The 18,887-nt window shown below is 41.1% G+C and overlaps 1 protein-coding gene across 2 annotated transcripts in view; it reads left to right on the forward strand.

The window, feature by feature from the left end:
* The window catches only part of NOVA1 (NOVA alternative splicing regulator 1), a 185,601-nt gene that overhangs the window by 112,190 nt on the left and 54,524 nt on the right, over positions 1-18,887 (forward strand). For both annotated transcript variants that reach the window (XM_066635025.1, XM_066635033.1), the window contains exon 3: positions 11,328-11,494. In XM_066635025.1, the coding sequence (XP_066491122.1) occupies positions 11,328-11,494 (167 nt within the window). The remainder of the gene's footprint in view (positions 1-11,327; positions 11,495-18,887) is intronic.

Genomic DNA, 18,887 nt, shown 5'->3' on the forward strand with positions numbered 1-18,887 from the left:
GATGCAGGAGGTGGGTTTAGTGATAATCAAATCTGATGATGTGAATTACTAAATGTACCTTGCACAAGACTAGAGCCTTGAAACAAATTGATTGGGGCTGGGGATAGGTGGATGGATGTGGGTTATAAAGGAATTTCTCAGTGTTTCCAGGATTATTTTTCCCCCAAATTGATGAGTGGAATACTTATAAAGTAGTGTTTTAAAACACCTTATTGTCAATTACACTGCCGCAAAATTCTACTGCAAGCAGGTAGAGTGGTACACCAGCAGCACATATAAATTTTTTTAAATAGAAAGTAGCAGAGTCAGCAGAAGTGGCCTTCCAGAAGTTGCAAGCTCTCAGAAACCAGTCTCAGGCTCAGAATTTGGGATCTGGCAATCTTAGTGGCAGAAGTGCTGTGGGGGGGATGAGTAGTAAACACTCTTTGAGAACTTACAGCCATTTATCTGATAGATGTCTCCCCCCCCCCTCTCTCTCTCTCTCTCTCTCTCTCACACACACACACACACACACACACACACAAATAAAACTTGTTTTCTCAAATAAATGCATAGGCCAGTGTTTCTCAAACTGTGGGTCAGGACCCACCAGGTGGGTCACGAGCCAATTTCAGATGGGTCCCCATTAATTTCAATATTTTATTTTTAATTAGATGATGCTATGATGGTATGAGACTGCATCTGGAGAAATGTTACAGACCTGTACTTTTAACAAACATAAGAACACAAGAACAGCCCCACTGGATCAGGCCATAGGCCCATCTAGTCCAGCTTCCTGTATCTCACAGCGACCCACCAAATGCCCCAGAGAGCACACCATATAACAAGAGACCTCATCCTGGTGCCCTTCCTTGCATCTGGCATTCTGACATAACCCATTTCTAAAATCAGGAGGTTGCGCATACACATCATGGTTTGTACCCCGTAATGGATTTTTCCTCCAGAAACTTGTCCAATCCTTTTAAAGGCGTCTAGGCTAGACGCCAGCACCACATCCTGTGGCAAGGAGTTCCACAGACCGACCACACGCTGAGTAAAGAAATATTTTCTTTTGTCTGACCTAACCCGCCCAACACTCAACTTTAGTGGATGTCCCCTGGTTCTGGTATTATGTGAGAGTGTAAAGAGCATCTCCCTATCCACTCTGTCCATCCCCTGCATAATTTTGTATGTCTCAATCATGTCCCCCCTCAAGCGTCTCTTTTCTAGGCTGAAGAGGCCCAAACGCCGTAGCCTTTCCTCATAAGGAAGGTGCCCCAGCCCATAATCATCTTAGTCGCTTTCTTTTGCACCTTTTCCATTTCCACTATGTCTTTTTTGAGATGCGGCGACCAGAACTGGACACAATACTCCAGGTGTGGCCTTACCATAGATTTGTACAACGGCATTATACTACTAGCTGTCTTGTTCTCAATACCCTTCCTAATGATCCCAAGCATAGAATTGGCCTTCTTCACTGCCGCCGCACATTGGGTCGACACTTTAATCGACCTGTGCACCACCACCCCAAGATCTCTCTCCTGATCTGTCACAGACAGCTCAGAACCCATCAGCCTATATCTAAAGTTTTGATTTTTTGCCCCAATGTGCATGACTTTACACTTACTGACATTGAAGCGCATCTGCCATTTTGCTGCCCATTCTGCCAGTCTGGAGAGATCCTTCTGGAGCTCCTCACAATCACTTCTGGTCTTCACCACTCAGAAAAGTTTGGTGTCGTCTGCAAACTTAGCCACTTCAATGATCAACCCTATCTCCAGGTCATTTATGAAGAGGTTGAAAAGCACCGGTCCCAGAACAGATCCTTGGGGCACACCACTTTTCACCTCTCTCCATTGTGAAAATTGCCCATTGACATCCACTCTCTGCTTCCTGGCCTCCAACCAGTTCTCAATCCCTGAGAGGACCTGTCCTCTAATTCCCTGACTGTGGAGTTTTTTCAGTAGCCTTTGGTGAGGGACCGTGTCAAACGCCTTCTGAAAGTCCAGATATATAATGTCCACGGGTTCTCCCACATCCACATGCCTATTGACCTTTTCAAAGAATTCTATAAGGTTTGTGAGGCAAGACTTACCATTACAGAAGCCATGCTGACTCTCCCTCAGCAAGGCCTGTTCATCTATGTGTTTTGAGATCCTATCTTTGATGAGGCATTCCACCATCTTACCCGGTATGGATGTTAGGCTGACCGGCCTATAATTCCCGGGTCCTCCCTCTTTCTCTTTTTAAAAATAGGCGTGACATTTGCTATCCTCCAATCTTCTGGCACTGTGGCTGTTTTGAGGGACAAGTTGCATACCTTAGTCAAGAGATCTGCAACTTCATTCTTCAATTCCTTAATAACTCTTGGGTGGATGCCATCAGGGCCCGGTGACTTATTGATCTTTAATTTATCAATGAGGTCTGAAACATCTTCTCTTTTAACCTCTATACATAACTATTATGTATATTCTTTTAACAATGATGGTCAATGGGACTTGCTCATGGGTAAGTGTGAGTAGGATTGTAGCCTAGGCTTGTTAAAAAAATTCCTGCTTAATGTCACTTTCGGTCATGACATCACTTCTGGTGGGCCCTGACAGATTATCATTCTAAAAGGTGGTCCCGGAACCACTGACCTAGGCAGTTGTTATTCTTTATCCATCCACTTCTTTTCTGTGCTTTAGGAAAGCTTAGTGGCAGTGCCTTTGTGACACTGGAAGTCATTATATCAATGTCACCACAATTTCAGACCTATTTACAAGCCTAACAACCAGTGCACCTCTTTTTCAGGAAGGAGTAAAGACTTGTGCTTAACAGGGCTAGAAGCAAAAGTTCAAATAAAGAATGAATGAGGTGAGCAACAACCATAAGAGCTATTCTAGTCACACTCTTATCATTGTATGGATACTTTTCTTTAAAAAAAACAAAACCCTTTCAAATTCCTTTGGATTAGTTGGAAATTCATATACAATATTGAATATGAGTTTTGGTTCTGCATGTGTGACTGAAAATATGTGAGACTGAAAATATATCTATTTTAAATATATCTGTTTTGGTACAATGGGATTGTCTCAATTATACTGTTACCCTGCACATGCCCGATCTTGTCTGATCTTAGAAGCTAAGCAGGGTCAGGCCTGGTTAGTACAGTGGCGCCTCGCAAGACGAAATTAATTCGTTCCGCAAGTCGTTTCGTATTGCGAAAATTTCGTCTTGAGAAGCGCGGTTTCCCATAGGAATGCATTGAAATTTAATTAATGCGTTCCTATGGGCAAAAAAAGTCAGAACAATTCAAATTTGGTTTACAAAGTGTTTATTAAGTGCTCTTTAAAGGCATACATACTGTACAGAGGATTTCAAAAATTTCAAGCACAAAACTTCAACTTTTTAATTTTAAAAATTCGTCTTGTGAAGCATGGCCATAGAAAAAATTCGTCTTGCAAAGCACAGCATAGAAAAATTCGTCTTGCGAGTCACCAGAAAAAATCACAAAAACGCTTTCGTCTTGCTTGTTTTTCGGTGTGCGAGGCATTCGTCTTGCGAGGCACCACTGTACTTAGATGGGAGACCGCCTGGGAATACCGGGTGCTGTAGGCCTATACCATAGTCTTTCAAGACTGACGGTTGCCAACCACCACTATAGATTAAAAATATTTGTTCAATACAGCTTTAAAATGCAAACATTCAGGGATGTGTTCTTTACAATCTTTAATAGAGCTTTAATAGATATAAAGATTTCTACAGCGTGGAGTGTTTTAGTTTTAACTACTCTAAATAGAAAGTATCCTAACAATTTACAAGATACACTTATAGAACCTAAAAGCTTTTAAAGTGACAATAATTGCAAACTTTGATTCATAAATATATTTTTGATACATACACTGGTCATATTGCCTATGTTCCCTATGTTCATCTTTCTCTGTAAATTATTTGTATTGTGTTATCTGAGTGTATGACTATTCCACTTGTTTGGAAGAATATGACGCTTGAGGATTTGTATGTATAGCAGTAAAAATTCTATCAGTTCACCTTCTTTCTTCCCCTCTCCATATGCCACATGTCTCTGCTTCCTGCTGTATGTTACAAACCACTCTCCTCCACTAAAAAAATCTGACCTCATTACATTCACAATGGATGCATCTTCACAATTTGAAGTGTCCTTCCTTAGAAATAGTTCTACAAAGTAGGAGGCCCGTTGACAGCCTTTGCTTATCAGTGTAGACCAGTGGTTCTCGGGCATTTTAGACTGGGACCCACTTTTAATAATGCAATCTGTCTGGGACCCACCGGAAGTGATGTCATTAACCTGGAAGTGATGTCATTAAGCAGGAAGGGACATCACTTCCAGGTTCTCACCTAGGAACTCATAAAGTTCAAATGACCAGAGAAAACATTCCAGCACAGAAGCTTTCCCAATTCTCTGTCCCATGCTACCATTGCTACCAAGCATCCCACCTCTGAAATTCAATATACTTCTTGTAATGAGGTGTGTGTGAAGGGTGTACTTGCTTCTGGCTAGTGTTGAACATGGCATTGATATATTTTGAATATGCCTATCAGTGTTCATGGCACTAACTAACTAACCTGAAGCCTCCTACAGATAGAGCAAAACCAGACTTGTCTGCACACCTATAAGACGGGAGTCTTCCATCTCACCTAGCCCTACAGATCAGCCACATGCTCAGTCCACTCACCCCAGTTCCCCCACCTCTCCCTCTCCTGGATGTCTCAGTGCTTTAGTTTCTGTATAGGAAGAATGCACTTTCTGCATTTTTCAATTGATTAGGCGCATCATGCTGCTGGAGGGGGGCGCTCACATCCCCCAGTGGCCCTACTAATAAATGGCCCTCCCCCATAGCCCCATGACCCATGGCACACCTGGTTGAAAATGGCACACCTGCAGACCCGTGGCACACCTGCAGACCCGTGGCACACTGGTTGAAAATGGTTGGTGTAGACAGTTTGTGATAAACTACTATGTTCCTGTGCCTTTGTACCTGGATGCCAGGTGCCAAGTCCAAGTTGATCATTCAGACATCTGAAGGTACCAACCTTTCACAATACTTAGAGTAGGGGTGTCAAACATAAGGCCCCTGGGCCGGATCTGCCCCTTCCCAGAACCCCCCTTTCCGTGCAATCATCAGCTATTAAGTGGCAACATGTCCCTTCATAAGAAAAAGTGCTATGAAACAGTGCCTGTCTGATGATCAGGCTGTTCCATTGCCTCTTCTGCTGAGGAGGCACATTGCAGTTCAGTTAATTCAGCACAGGGGCCTCCATATGGCCCATGGCAAACCCTCTCCATGTAGTCCATAGACAAGCCCTGTAATCCTCTGGAGGTGAGAGCAGCTCTGCATGCAACCTTCCTGGCCCTCTGAGAGGACTTAATGTGTCATTTCTGTTTTTTCTGAAAACTGGAAGTGATGTTTTAAGGCCTTAAAAGGTCTTTCGAGTACCGGAGAGGGCTTCTCCTGCCCTCTGAAGGTCTTTTTAGGCCTTAAAATGTTACCTTTGGTTTTGACGCAAAACCAGAAGTGACCTAAGACCTCCTAGAGGCCTTAGAAGGAGTTCCAAGGGCCGGGGAGGTTGTATGCAGCCTCCCTGGCCCTCAGAACAGCCACAGGAGGCGAGGGAAGCAGACCTCCCCTCGCCTCCAGAAGATTACAGGGCTCATCTGCGAGCGCAGCCTCCCGGGCCCACAGAGCACCTTCTAGAGGCGAGGGGAACGGAGTTCCCCTTGCTTCTCTGTAGAAATGCTGCAGGAGCCAGCTGCTGTAGAGCGTCCATGCAATCTTTGTTTATCTCATCTTCTGAGTGAGTGGTCATGCATGTTGAAGGATTTCCTGCCACAGGCCTGTCTGACTTGAGTCTCTTTTCCTGTCATTTCTCATTTGTATATAGGTGTAACATAGTGACCAAATGTCAGTAGAGAGCAAACCATAACATAGAACAGCATCTGACTATGAAAGTATGGTCACTGCCTTTTTCTCTTCTTGTGGTATGTAGAGTTGCAGTAGAACTTTTCATTTAGCTTACCTGTGGCAGACTGGATTTCAGTCTCAATCTGTTGTCTGATGTTAAGCTGTATCTTTGATCCAGACTACATTTTCTGTATACATTGGAAGTAATTTAACTATTGCATCTTGTAGTGTAGTCCAACAGGATACAGATTAAAGAAATGACATGCAAGGTCACCACCATTAGCACCTTATGAGGTGCTAAAGGTTGTCTTGCCCTCCTTCTAAGGATGTGTATGTTGACCAATTCTGTGAATAGGCTGTGAATTACTCCAAACAGGCAGGGAAATGGCCCTGGAGCCATGGAAGAGGATCTCCTTTTGAAGGAACAGTAAGACTCCTGGAGCCCCTGAGGCAGCAAAGAGGCTGAAGGGCAGAAAACCTCTGTAGCCAGAACAAGGTGCAGCAAGGTGGATCACTTACTCACTCACACACTCATGGCAGGTGTGGTAGTAACAGAGGGGTCTGCTTTAAAAAACCAGGGAGTATTTGCCCAATCCCCCCCCTTCAGACTGAGATGGTGCAGGCTCTCCATGCTCCAGCCTACACAAACAAAACAGCCCAGCAAACAAGTCTGCCCAGCAAGCCAAAGCAGGAGATTTAGGCTAAAATCCGATCCACACTTTCCTGGGAGTAAGCCCCATTGATTAGAATGGGGCTTACTTCTGAGTAGGCAGGTATAAGACTGGGCTCTCAGGCTACAATCCTCTCCACACTTTCCTGGGAGTAAGCCCCATTGACTACAATGAGTAGAAATGCATAGGAGTGAACTCTTAAAAGCTCACCATCCCATCTGTGAAAGAAGCGGAGACAGCTGACAGCTGGGGAGGGCTGAGTATGAAGCGGAGGAGAGGGAGGCGAACTGCTGCCTTAGTTTCCTTCCATCCCAAAGTGTCAGGCTGCAGAGTATTTGTATAACCCTATGCAATTTAGCACAACACATTTTTTCTTAATCGCGAACAGGGATTCACAACCCATGTCAGGGAACAGAACCCATGTGCATAAATAGGCTCCACCTGTACTGGGTAGAAGGAATTGAGTGGGTAGAGAAGTGCAGAATAGATAGAGCATCTTCAAGTAGAGTTCTGGGCACCACCATTTTTTTTCAAGGCACCAGCCCATGAAGGTCTGATCTAGGCAATTATCAAGGTAATAACAGTCTTCACGTACTGGAGGAATCAGGTGTTCATTTATATGTACATTTCTTAATATGCGATGCAGGTACTCTGAGCACAGGTTCCTATCTATGAAAGCCAGGCATTCACAGTGTTCCACTGTTCCTCTCTCAGATGGAAAAAAGTGCATGTATCTGTTTGTACAGGCCTCTGTATGTATCATCTGCATATCCATGGTGGTATTCAATGAGCAAATCCTTGATTACTCATTGAATACTTAAAAACTGCTGCTGTCTAGATGAGTGTCCCATAGTTTAATCTGTTAAACATCTGAATTTAATCTTTATGGCACAATTCCTATTTACTGGAACTCAGAATCTGACAGTGCTTGTTATACAATATCATATGAAGGGTATTAATCTACAGCTTCTAAACAGCATAGTGTGCAGAATACTTGTCTCATGGATTGTGGTGTAATGAAATTTCTGTTTGGCTCAGGCTCCTTTCCTTTCCATTATTTTGAATAGGGTTCATCCTTTTAAGTGCTGCCTGTGTCAGGCTCCAAGATCTTCTATGTAAGTTGATATGTGTTTTGTATAAATGTGATGTCTGCTGACCCAGAGGAGAGCACTTGCATTAGCTACATTGATCAATCCACATCACTTCCTATCATATAGTAGACAATTAATACTTCAGCGTAAAGACTCCCTGGTGCACTTGTTTAGAACTAGATCACTTTACACAGGAACCACAGGAGTTCAACACAAAGAGAGAGCTTGGGAAGGATAAAGCTAGCTGAAGATGGAAGTACAAGGAAGCAGCATCCACGGTTCAAGTTAATTTGTATTTCAGTAGTCAGGCTTTTTGCCAGATACTTTCTGAAATGTTGCTTCTCATCCATGCTGTTACATACTTCATATTTTTAAATTATTCAATGTGTCTCAAAACAATATGCAGACATGTGTTTTATAATTAATTTACTGTTCTTAATGATGAAGGCTGTTGTGGGTATAATTTTGAAATGTGCGTTCATTTTAAACTAAAATAGTAATCTGTTCTACTTTTAACCAGTGCACAAAGACCAGATTTCACAGTTTATCATTCCCCCACAGGCAATGTGTTAAATAAATGGAAAGCGCTGAGGTTCTGGTTTATAGGGTCAGTTCACATGTCGGTGTCTTTATTGGATATTTCCTGTTTGCTGGTGTGTATGATAGCAGTATTTACTTTCTGTACTTGGGGTTTATATCATAAGTGCAGCTTCCATTCATAGAAGAAGCTCTTTGTTCTCAAAGAGAGAGGAGAATAATTTTTATATCAGTCTGAAGTCCCCAGTACCACTTCTTCCCAAATATCTGCTCCTGGGAATTGGGGGACACCCCCCAGTCAGGTGCACAGGGGAACTGCACAGGGAAAGAGTGACAGCAATCACCCCTACCCCTTACACAATGGGAACCTCTTCTGGAAGAAGCAAGTTAGGATGCGCTTTGTGTTAATTACACTTAACTTGGCTTAATTTCAAATTTTATTTTAAAGCCTCCCAAAGTGGTTTATAGACAAACAACAGTAAAATGGGTTTTTCTCCTTTTTGAAGCTGCATATGTGGCAGTGAAGAGCTGAAATGGCAACAGTCCTCACCCCAGTCCAGATGATCTGGTGGCTTCAGGCTTCTGAAGCAGATCTAATGAACACCATTTCCCCAGGAAAACTGTGTAATAGTTTCACTTTTCTTTGTAGCTTATGCTAAATAAAATAAGATTAATGTCGGCTTCCCTATGTAGTTTTGCACATTGCTTTTGAGGCTTTATGGTTTTACTATATCTCTGGGTGCATGTTGGGTTCTATGCCACTTTCATATATCCTTGTATTCTTCAACATGTTAACAATGCTATGCTGTTTTATGGGGTTAAAAAAAAATTTGGATGAGATTATGGTGTGTTTAGCAGAGCATCATATCAGCAGCTGTTGTATCTTGAGACTGAACAACACTGAAATGCTCAAATGGTCTCTTTAATCTTAAAGAGTTCAGTATATCTGCTATAATGTCCTATTTCTATTTTTCATCAACTGTTTTCCTTTCCATACTTGCAAACTCATTCTCAGCTACTAATAAGTGGATGGTATTTGAAAGCTCATTAAGTATATCTGCACTTATTTTGGAGCCCCATTAACATTGGTTACAAGCCTATTCGGCACAATGCTTCTGGTCATCTTCGCTAATGTCACTTTAACATTACATTAGTTCTTTGTAGACACTTGGGAGTGGGAGGAACTCTTGTTAGAGTCCTTTATGCCAATGTACAAGTGTAATTGTGGATGACACAATATAAATTGTAGCAGAATAATTTTATATCACTGACTCTCACTCCCGCCCCTTTGTCTGCCCCAGGTCATGTGTTTACCTAATATGAGAAAGGCTATATGTAGTTTTGTTTAAGCAGCTATCATGGTTCAGGGATTTGCTTTTGTTCATGGGCCCTCCTGAAGCTCCCATATCCAGATCAGCTTGTTCATTCATTTAAACAGAAAAGACGAATTCATTCACATGCTTTTGGAAGTGACTATTGAAATTTTGCACACAAAACCATGTGTGCAAGAGGTGCATAGAACTCAGATCTCTAGATCAGAGTAAAGGTAAAGTATATATTTCATATGAATGCGAAACTTGAAGTGATTGTGTAGATTTATTTATCTAAGTTGTACATAAACAGGTGAATTTCTAAGAAGGCATGGTAGGTATAGTTTTGCAAAAAAAAATTAAGATCTAGAAACAACCAAAAAACAATTTGCAAGGACAAAATGAGCAGTAAGTACTGTGGGAGTTGGTGACTGTACTCAACTATCAGGTGGGTAGCAGGGGTTTTTTAAAAACTTGTCGGTGATTATTGTCCCTTTGGAAAGCTAGGAACTTGAGATGTATGTTAGATTTACAGCAGTACTTGGGGAACAGTTGCAGGCAGGTTTCTAAATCAGTAAAGAAACTCTTGTATTCCTGTAGAGATCTAGAAAGAGGTGAGCAAACAAAACCTACTTGGGCCTGCTGCAACAGGAAATTGTGGGCTGTGCAATTCTGTGTGTACCCCACTTGTGAATATAGTTATCTATGCTTTAAAATACACACTTGAAAAAGACACACACTTCGTGTGTGTTGTGATTATCATGTGGCAAAACAGGCCTCATTTCTAGTGTTCTAGAGTCTAGAACAGGGGTGTCCAAAGTTTTTGGCAGGAGGGCCACATCGTCTCTCTGACACTGTGTCAGGGGCTGGGGGAAAAAGAACTAATTTACATTTAAAATTTGAATAAATTTACATAAGTTTACATAAATGAATAGATTACAGATGAACTTATATGAATGAATGAAGGTCTTGCAATAGCTCAAGGCTTATAAAAAGCCTTGCACAAAGCAAGACTGGCCTTTCCTTTGCTGCAGCTACTGCATCACAGACATGAAACAAGCAGTAGAGGGAGCCCTCATCCCACAGCTCACATGAGAAGTCAAACAGTCACCCTCATGCTGAGAACGGTTGCGTTGGGCCAGTGTGGGCTCCAACAAATCTCAGGAGGGCCAGGGGCTCACTGGAGACTGGGGGCTCCCTGAGGCCCGCGTTGAGAGGTCTTGAGGGCTGCAAGTGGGCCCAGGGCCGGGGTTTGGGAACCCCTGATCTAGAATATTGGACTCCAATGTGGACAACTTTGGTTCAGATCTTTGGCTCAGCTGTGAGGCTCGCTCAGCAACGTTGGGCATGTTTCTGTCTTTCAGCCAAAGTCTTCCTTCCTTGAAGGAAGGTCTAAATAAAAGTGTAACAAATGTATATTACAGAAAATGAATGTTTACATGTGGGTTTAAACCAAAGTGCACATGGGGCTTTTCCAGCTCTTTTCAGTAGCTGTCTTCATGCCCATTGAAAAGCCACTCCCCAAAACAGATAAGGGTCTCCCTTGAACAGAATCCTGAGAGGCTTGAGGGACAATGTCTTGAAAGGAAAATTGTCCTCTAGTCCACCCTTGTGCGTGAAGCACTTTGCACTTATGCATGGGCCTCTGGATTTCAGCCATTATATTTTAGAATATCTTACTGTTTGTGTATTGGCTATTACACTAATACAGATATAGTATGCACCAATTAGTCAAAGAGCTAAAGTTTTATTTGATTTGTAGACAAAGCTAATATTTTAAAAACAAAACAAAATGTGCTTTGTTTGTTTCTGAAGGTACGACAGAGCGGGTGTGTTTGATCCAGGGAACAGTGGAAGCACTAAATGCAGTTCATGGCTTCATTGCTGAAAAGATTCGAGAAATGCCTCAAAATGTGGCCAAGACAGAACCAGTTAGCATTCTACAGCCTCAGACAACCGTCAATCCGGACCGCATCAAACAAGTGAGTTTGGGTTGAGAAGGGATTAAGCTGCTTTTGTAGAATAGTCATTTTAAATAAGCCCTAAGAAACTAATAAGGCACTCATGAAATATATTCTGCAATCATGTCAGAAACTTTTTACTACTCCCAGCTATTAACTCTTTTTGCTTTGATTGGGAAATGCCTGTGCATCCCTCCCACTTTTATATCATATCTGACATCACTAGGAGGGAGACTTTCAAACTTCCCTGACTGGATGATTCCAGGTTTGTCCAAATCTCAGATATTTCCTGAGCGATATTATTGACAATATTTATTTAAAATATTTATATCCCACAATTACCTCCATATTGGTTCCCAGTTATAAAATATTTCCAAGAACCGAACTAGCTAGATGAAACCATGCTCTCTTTAAAATAAGTGGTTCTTAAACTGTAGGTCTCCATCCTTGGAGGCATGGGAAGGCCACATATTTAGAAGGGGGGGGTAGGATCCTGAGACAGGTGGAACCTTCCTCAATAGCTAGAGGGAATGAATGGTTCCTAGTAGAATCCAATCATCAATCCACATCAAGGTTTGTGAAAAGTAATTGCTGTGCATCTTCCATTAGAATGCATTTTCCATAAGACCCTCATGAACCAAATCTGATTTGGAAAGAGGGAACCTTTGTTTTATTATTCCTTTTAAAAATTGAATCTGAAGGAATGCAAGTATTTGTAGTATATAACTTGTCTTTTTGTGCTTTGCTCTGTGTATATAAGGAAGTAGGGCAGGAAGGGGTGAGAAGGAAATACTGCCCTCCCCCCTTCATAATCTGCCAAGTGTTTAACTAAAACAACAACACAAATGTCATAACTGGCTGCTTGCCAAAGCATTCTTTAAATTCACATTTATCTGTCGCATTCTATGAGTGTTCTTTCCACTTCAAAGCTAAACATCTTGGCCGCTTTGTAAATCAGACCTATTTTTAAAATATTCAGAACAGATTTCCTTTAGTATGTAAACTTCTGTCTGTTTTTGTTTTTAAATAGGTTGAATCCCATATCTATGCAAAAAAAAAGTAAAATTTGAAGTCATTTAACTGACATTTCTAAATTTATAATAATTGATTTAAACTAAACTATTCCATTTGATCAAACTAATCATTAGAATATATAAATGACTAGTTATAGCATCCTTGTACTTTATTCTTTAACATTTCAGAGTATGAATAACAGTAGAAATAGTTTCCACATGATCCCAGGTTTATACTGTTGTAAGTGCCTCATTCTTGAATATGGCATTTGCCCTACTCATTTAAATTGGCCTTCTATATGTTTGTTCAAATCCATCTCTTTTTATGGTTACATACATGCTAACAAATAGAGTTCTGCCCTATGTACCTGATTACCTGGCTTTCAAGATTTTCCAAGAGATCATTACTCAATCACACCAGGAAGATGCTGTCTTTGAAGTTTTATGGAGGAAATGTCCATCACAGGCTACAAGATATGATGACCGTATGCAACCTCTGAGTTTTTAAAAGTAGCTGATCTCTGAATGCCAGGTGCAAAGGAGTGGTAACAGGTAACCTCATTATCCCTCAGTGCCCTAAGAGGCATCTGGTGGGCCACTGTGAGATACAGGAAGCTGAATTTTATGGCCTTTGGTCCAGCAGGGCCGTTCTAATTTCCCTGGAATTAAGAGCAAAAATAAGGATTTTGAAGGAATTTCTTGATACAAAGCAACAACATTGTATAAAGGTAGTTTCAGGCCTGTGGGGAGAAATGTGTACATGTGCCTTGAGGAACTGTCATAAAACATCTTCCTTTATTAGATAATATTTCATTATACCCTCCCCCATAACTAGGCATCATTTGCAGTAGTTTAAAATTCATAAAATTTGGTTCAAAACTATATTTCATATTTATATTTTTTAAAGCCTGGTTCTTCTTATCCTTTCAGTTCCATATCAGTTATTGAGTGTGTCTGGTGACTTTTTCTAATGTGATAATTTGGATTCAGTTCTCTCAAAATGAACTTTAAGAAAGTGTGCCACCAAATATAGTCCATTGAGATAGAGGGCCATAGTACTGTTCTTTGCCTGGAAATACTGTGATTATACTCCAGAATCTCCAAACTCTTGACTTCTGAAATAAGCGTACTATATAGGCCAGGGGTGTCAAACTCGTTTCATACGGAGGGCCAAATAGCATTCATGATGCCTGCTAAGGGCAGGAAATGATGTCATTAGGCGGGAAGTGATGTCATTAAACAGGTCAACCAAAAATAAGCACTTTTTCTCACTTAGGAATTCATTCGCTGCAAATGACAGAAGAGAAAATACGCAAATCTTGATCATATGGGAGAGCCCAATTTTCATGTGGGCTGCCCTTTCAGCAGTAACTCCTTAGCACTGCTCAGCAGCTGAGAGCCTGAGGGCCGGATGAAAAGTTTCTGCGGGCCTCATCCGGCCCCTGCACCTTATGTTTGACACCCCTGATATAGGCCATGGACTGTCCATTTCATAGCAAGATTGAAAGCTGTATGTAGGCAGCATTAGATTAGTGTTAGGTGACATAGATATGAGCATGATATCGGTTTAATCTATTTGTTGGAAAATGACTCAAGAGTTTTCATAGATGAGAAAAAGTTTTTAACGTTAAGGTTTTAAATAATAATCTGGGGTAGTTTAGCTGAGTATGACTATGCAGTGTGTGATCAAACATCTGACAATTCTTGACTGTACCAGGAAAAAAAATTAAGCCATTTCCCTGCATGGCAATAAGGAACACTTTATAGGCTGTTCACAGCTTATATCAACTAACATAGGTTTTCATAAGCCTGTTAAGGGATATAGTTGTCCTGTATTTTCTAATTAAAATATTGTATAAAAATTCTGTACTTCATAGAGAACTGTTCATTAGGCTACCTAAGGAATTGGCAGTAGTCCAGAAGAAATATCACTTCAGACTGACAATACATACCTGTATGTACCCAACATTCTGAGGAGGTAAAAGTTAATTCCACTTGTATTCCTGTTTGCGCTCACTCCCCATGAACTGTATGTTAATCAGTTGCTGATATGTCTCTTACTTTTCCACTTTTGAGATAATTAATGCAGTGGTTCTCACACATTTAGCAGTGGGACCCACTTTTGAGAATGAGACTCTGTCAGGACCCACCGAAAGTGACATCATCAAGCAGGAACATTTTAAACAATGTTAGATCCCAGGCTGCAATCCTACCCACACTTACCCAGGAGTAAGTCCCATTGACTACCATTGTTAAAAGAATATACATAGTGCTTGTCTGTAACATTTCCCCAAATGCAGTAACATACTATGGGAGCATCAAGTCTAATATATTAAAAATAAAATATTGAAATGAATGGGGACCCACCTGAAATTGACTTGCGACCCACCTAGTGGGTTCCGAAACACAGTTTGAGAAATACTGAATTAATATATTGGGAAGGGAACAGATAAATTTATCAGACCCAAATGTACGTTTGCTTGAGGTAACGTTTCTCACCGACAGACCAGAAAACTTGACTGCATAAACCTACAGTTGATTATTTTATTTATTTATTTATTTATTTATTAGATTTGTATTCCGCCTTTTTCCCCGAAGGGCACACAAGGCGTGTAACAATCAATTTAAAATACAAACAAAGATACAAATAAACATTAAAAATACAACACAATTAAAAACAATTAAAACAAGATAAAATATATAGCAGCAGATTAAAAGCATGCAGTAAAAGACATAATTTATAAAAACAACCCTTATAAGGCCTCGAAGGCTTTCCTGAATAAAAAAGTATTCAGGCCCCACTGGAATGTTAATAACGAGGAAGCTGTCCTCAATTCAAAGGGGAGGGAATTCCACAGTGCAGGTGCCACCACCGAAAAGGCCCTGTTTCTGGCCGCCATTTGCTTCACCACTCTCAGTGACGGCACAACCATCAGGGCCCCTTCTGATGACCTTAGAGGATGGACCGAACTATACGGAAGAAGGTGGTCTCTCAAATACGCTGGTCCCAAGCCATTTAGGGCTTTAAAGGTCATAACCAGCACCTTGAATTCAGCTCAGAAACGAATGGGCAGCTAGTGCAGTTTCCAGAGTAGCGGCATGACAGAGTCAAACTGCTGACCCCCAGCAACTACCTGAGCTGCCGCATTCTGTGTAGAGCATTCCACGTAGAGCACGTTACAATAATCTAATCTTCATGTCACTATGGCATGGACCACCGTGGCCAGATCTGCCCGAGACAAGTACGGCCGCAGCTGGCGCACCAGCCAAAGCTGGGCAAAGGCACAGCTGGCCACAGCCAACACCTGGACATCCAGGAGGAGCTGCGAGTTCAACTATGTCAATATGCTGCTGTCAAAAGTAAAGGACCTTACATGTGAGATAAGGAGGAATGCCAAACTTTCAACCTCTTAAATACTTATTTCTCCCATAACTCATTTGACTTAAAAGGAGCCTTTTCTTTCCTTGTGCAGCAAGAGCTAAAATATAGAGAACAACGCAAGAAGAAATAGTGCTGTAGCAAGTCTATTTAGAAGAGAAGTCTGCTGCAAAGTTTTCATAGCTTTACAAATTATATATAATAGAAAATTTTGACTAGTTTTTTTTACTCCAGTCTTGCTAGAAGGCAGCTAATAATTACTGAAAGGATCGCTGATAGTATGAATGCTTCAGTGTGAAAAATGGAAATTCTTTAAAATGAATTAATCTTATGATTTCTAATCATTTTATACATCTCATTACCAGAAACCTAATAATTTTTAAATGCAAGCATTTGCCTAACACTGAAGACTAATTTTAAGAGAATTTTTCTTCTCTGTACGTAGTAATTCAAAGTTATTGAATTGCTTGGTTTTTTTTTAATATGCAGCTCTGCCTAAAACTGTTTCACTGAGATCTTTATGAAGACATGCAGACCACACATATAAAACAGCTTCCAGAGGGATTGCTGTTGCTGCTATAGCCTCTTACAACAGTCTTGCAGTACCTTAATTCCAGCTGTGACTATAAAAATATATCAAAGCAAAAGAGATGGAGCTTTTGAAAAGTAATTTGATGAATTTGTTGAAAATAAAGAGCAACTATTTTTTTTAAATGTGTATTACCTTGTATGTGCGATGACTTTAAATATGTAAGAAATTTCTAGAAGGCAGTGACCATTAGGACTCTATGTGAGTCTCTTTTCATCCAACAGCCTCTTGCCACTCTAGTCAACATGGTTTTACACAGTGAAATAGAGCCACTCATAACAGTGCAACCTTCCTTGGTATTCAAACTTCTTCTGAGAAGTTTTCCTCCCTGGGGTGTAAATACCAATGTAGTTTTTGTGTGTGCATGTGAAACCTATTACATCAGTCAATTTTTTTAATGAATCCTGGGATTTCTTCCCATGTCTGTTACTACAGTTTTTCCTGGCACTTTTCCTGGTGTTACCACAGTTTTTCCTGGCATTATTACAATTTGTTCATTCATTTATTCCTGAGAATTAAGATAATTTCTTCTTAACTATTGCATTTCTGTTCTGCCAAGTTGTTCTAGGATTTTTGGAGCTGCCTACCACAGTTGTATTGCAGTTCTTTCAGGTGTTAAATGATGTAGTAGACATATTTGAGGTGTGATCTGAAACATAGTAGCCCTCCTTTCCATTGCCTGGTAGGTGACAGACATACCTCTGTTGTCTACTTATCTATTCCTATATCTTTGACATTTGCTCATTTTACAACACTGCTGTTTGCCTCTTTTTTGCGGGGGAGGGGGAATTGCTGCATGTTTTATTGTTCTAGTGTTGGTGTGTATCCATCTTCTTATGGGATGGAAAGCAGGTTTCCCCCTTCCACCACACTGACAGTGGGTCTTCTATGGAATAAATGAGTCTTCCCAGTTGCAGCTGGTGGAGCCTATGGTACTTTTTTCCAAGGAAAGGGATGTAACCTCCCCAGCAATCTGAGCTGGCAGGAACTGTGGTTAATAAGAGTCAGACTTCACTTTTTGACTAAAGCATAATCTTGAGTGTCGCTTGCACATATGTGCACTTTTGAAAAAGTGCACTTCCTATCTCAGAAGCTGCAGCAGAGGCCAGCTGGAACTCCCTAAGCAGGGGGAAGAGGCTATTCCTTGTGTAAGAACTAGATCTTCCCTGCACTTTAACACTGGAGTAGTGCTAAAGTCTAGCACTCCCGTTTTTGTCCTTTCTGGAACCAGCCAAATTCACAGTTGGATTTGTATAATCAAATGTGCCTAATTTTTAAAGTTTAAGACTGAAGAACGGTCCATCTTGGTTTCTGTTTTCTGTCTGAGGATCATAGATGTCTTCCAAACATCTATGCATTTTTGTAAAGATCTAGGCAAGCTTTGTAAGAAACTGGATAAAAAGTGCTTTAAGAGTCATAATGGAGTCTTTGAAAGAAGCAAGTCTTTCCTGAAATCTCCAATAGAAAAGCTTTTTTTTAAAAAAAAAAATTGCTTTCACAGGCTAACAGCAGTTTCTTCTAAGTGTGCATTCGGATGGAGGCAGTTTTATTTCTCATAACATTGTCAGATGTATGTGAAAGATGTCATATTGGAAAAAGGAGAAGAAAGAAACTATTAAAATGGATTGTTTTGACAGCAACCTGGTTTTGGTCATGTGGTGATCCTCCTTCAAAGGCAGATTTCAAAAAGACCAATCTAAGTACCTGAGGGTAAGAAAAGCATTAGAGGACAAGGAAAAGTGGCAAGCAATCAAAAACCAAAGTGGCAAGCGAACACCAAAACTCGTGTAGGGGTTTGTGTATGTGTAGGAGGTAGTGTGGTGGTCATGGCATCCAGACATTTTTTCTACAGTGAGCATTTTTAGTCCAGCATGAAGCTATAGGCAACCCAGGGTCTATTCTTACATACATGCATCAATTGCCAGGGCAGCACTCATTCCCACAATTTGTAGAGGGAAGAGCTGACTGGAGCAGTATCTGGCATCCCTGAAGGCAGGTTCAAGGGTTTTGCTCCACCACATAGAAAGGCAATGAAGAAGTAGACACCTTCCAGAACTGGTGGCCTGTGTATTTTTTCCCCCCACCTTCCATCACGGTGATCCCAAGAGTTCTCAGGAGGATCAGAAGGAATACCTCATTCTCCTTGCCTACAGTAGTCCAGATGCCCCTGGTCTCAGGAGCTTCTGAGACTCTTGGTACATAATTTCTGTTTAGTCCCAGTCAGCCCAGTTCTATTCATTCAGGGTCTTCTAGCACACACAGCTAGATCTCTTCCAGCTGATGGTGTGAAGGATGATCAGCTGATCATATGAAGGATGATCTAGCTGATGGTGTAGAACAGTGGTTCTCACACATTTAGCACTGAGACCCACTTTTTAGAATGAGAATCTGTCAGGGCCCACCAGAAGTGATGTCATGACCGGAAGTGACATC

This window comes from Tiliqua scincoides, chromosome 1, assembly GCF_035046505.1.
Source record: "Tiliqua scincoides isolate rTilSci1 chromosome 1, rTilSci1.hap2, whole genome shotgun sequence".
Taxonomy (NCBI): domain Eukaryota; kingdom Metazoa; phylum Chordata; class Lepidosauria; order Squamata; family Scincidae; genus Tiliqua; species Tiliqua scincoides.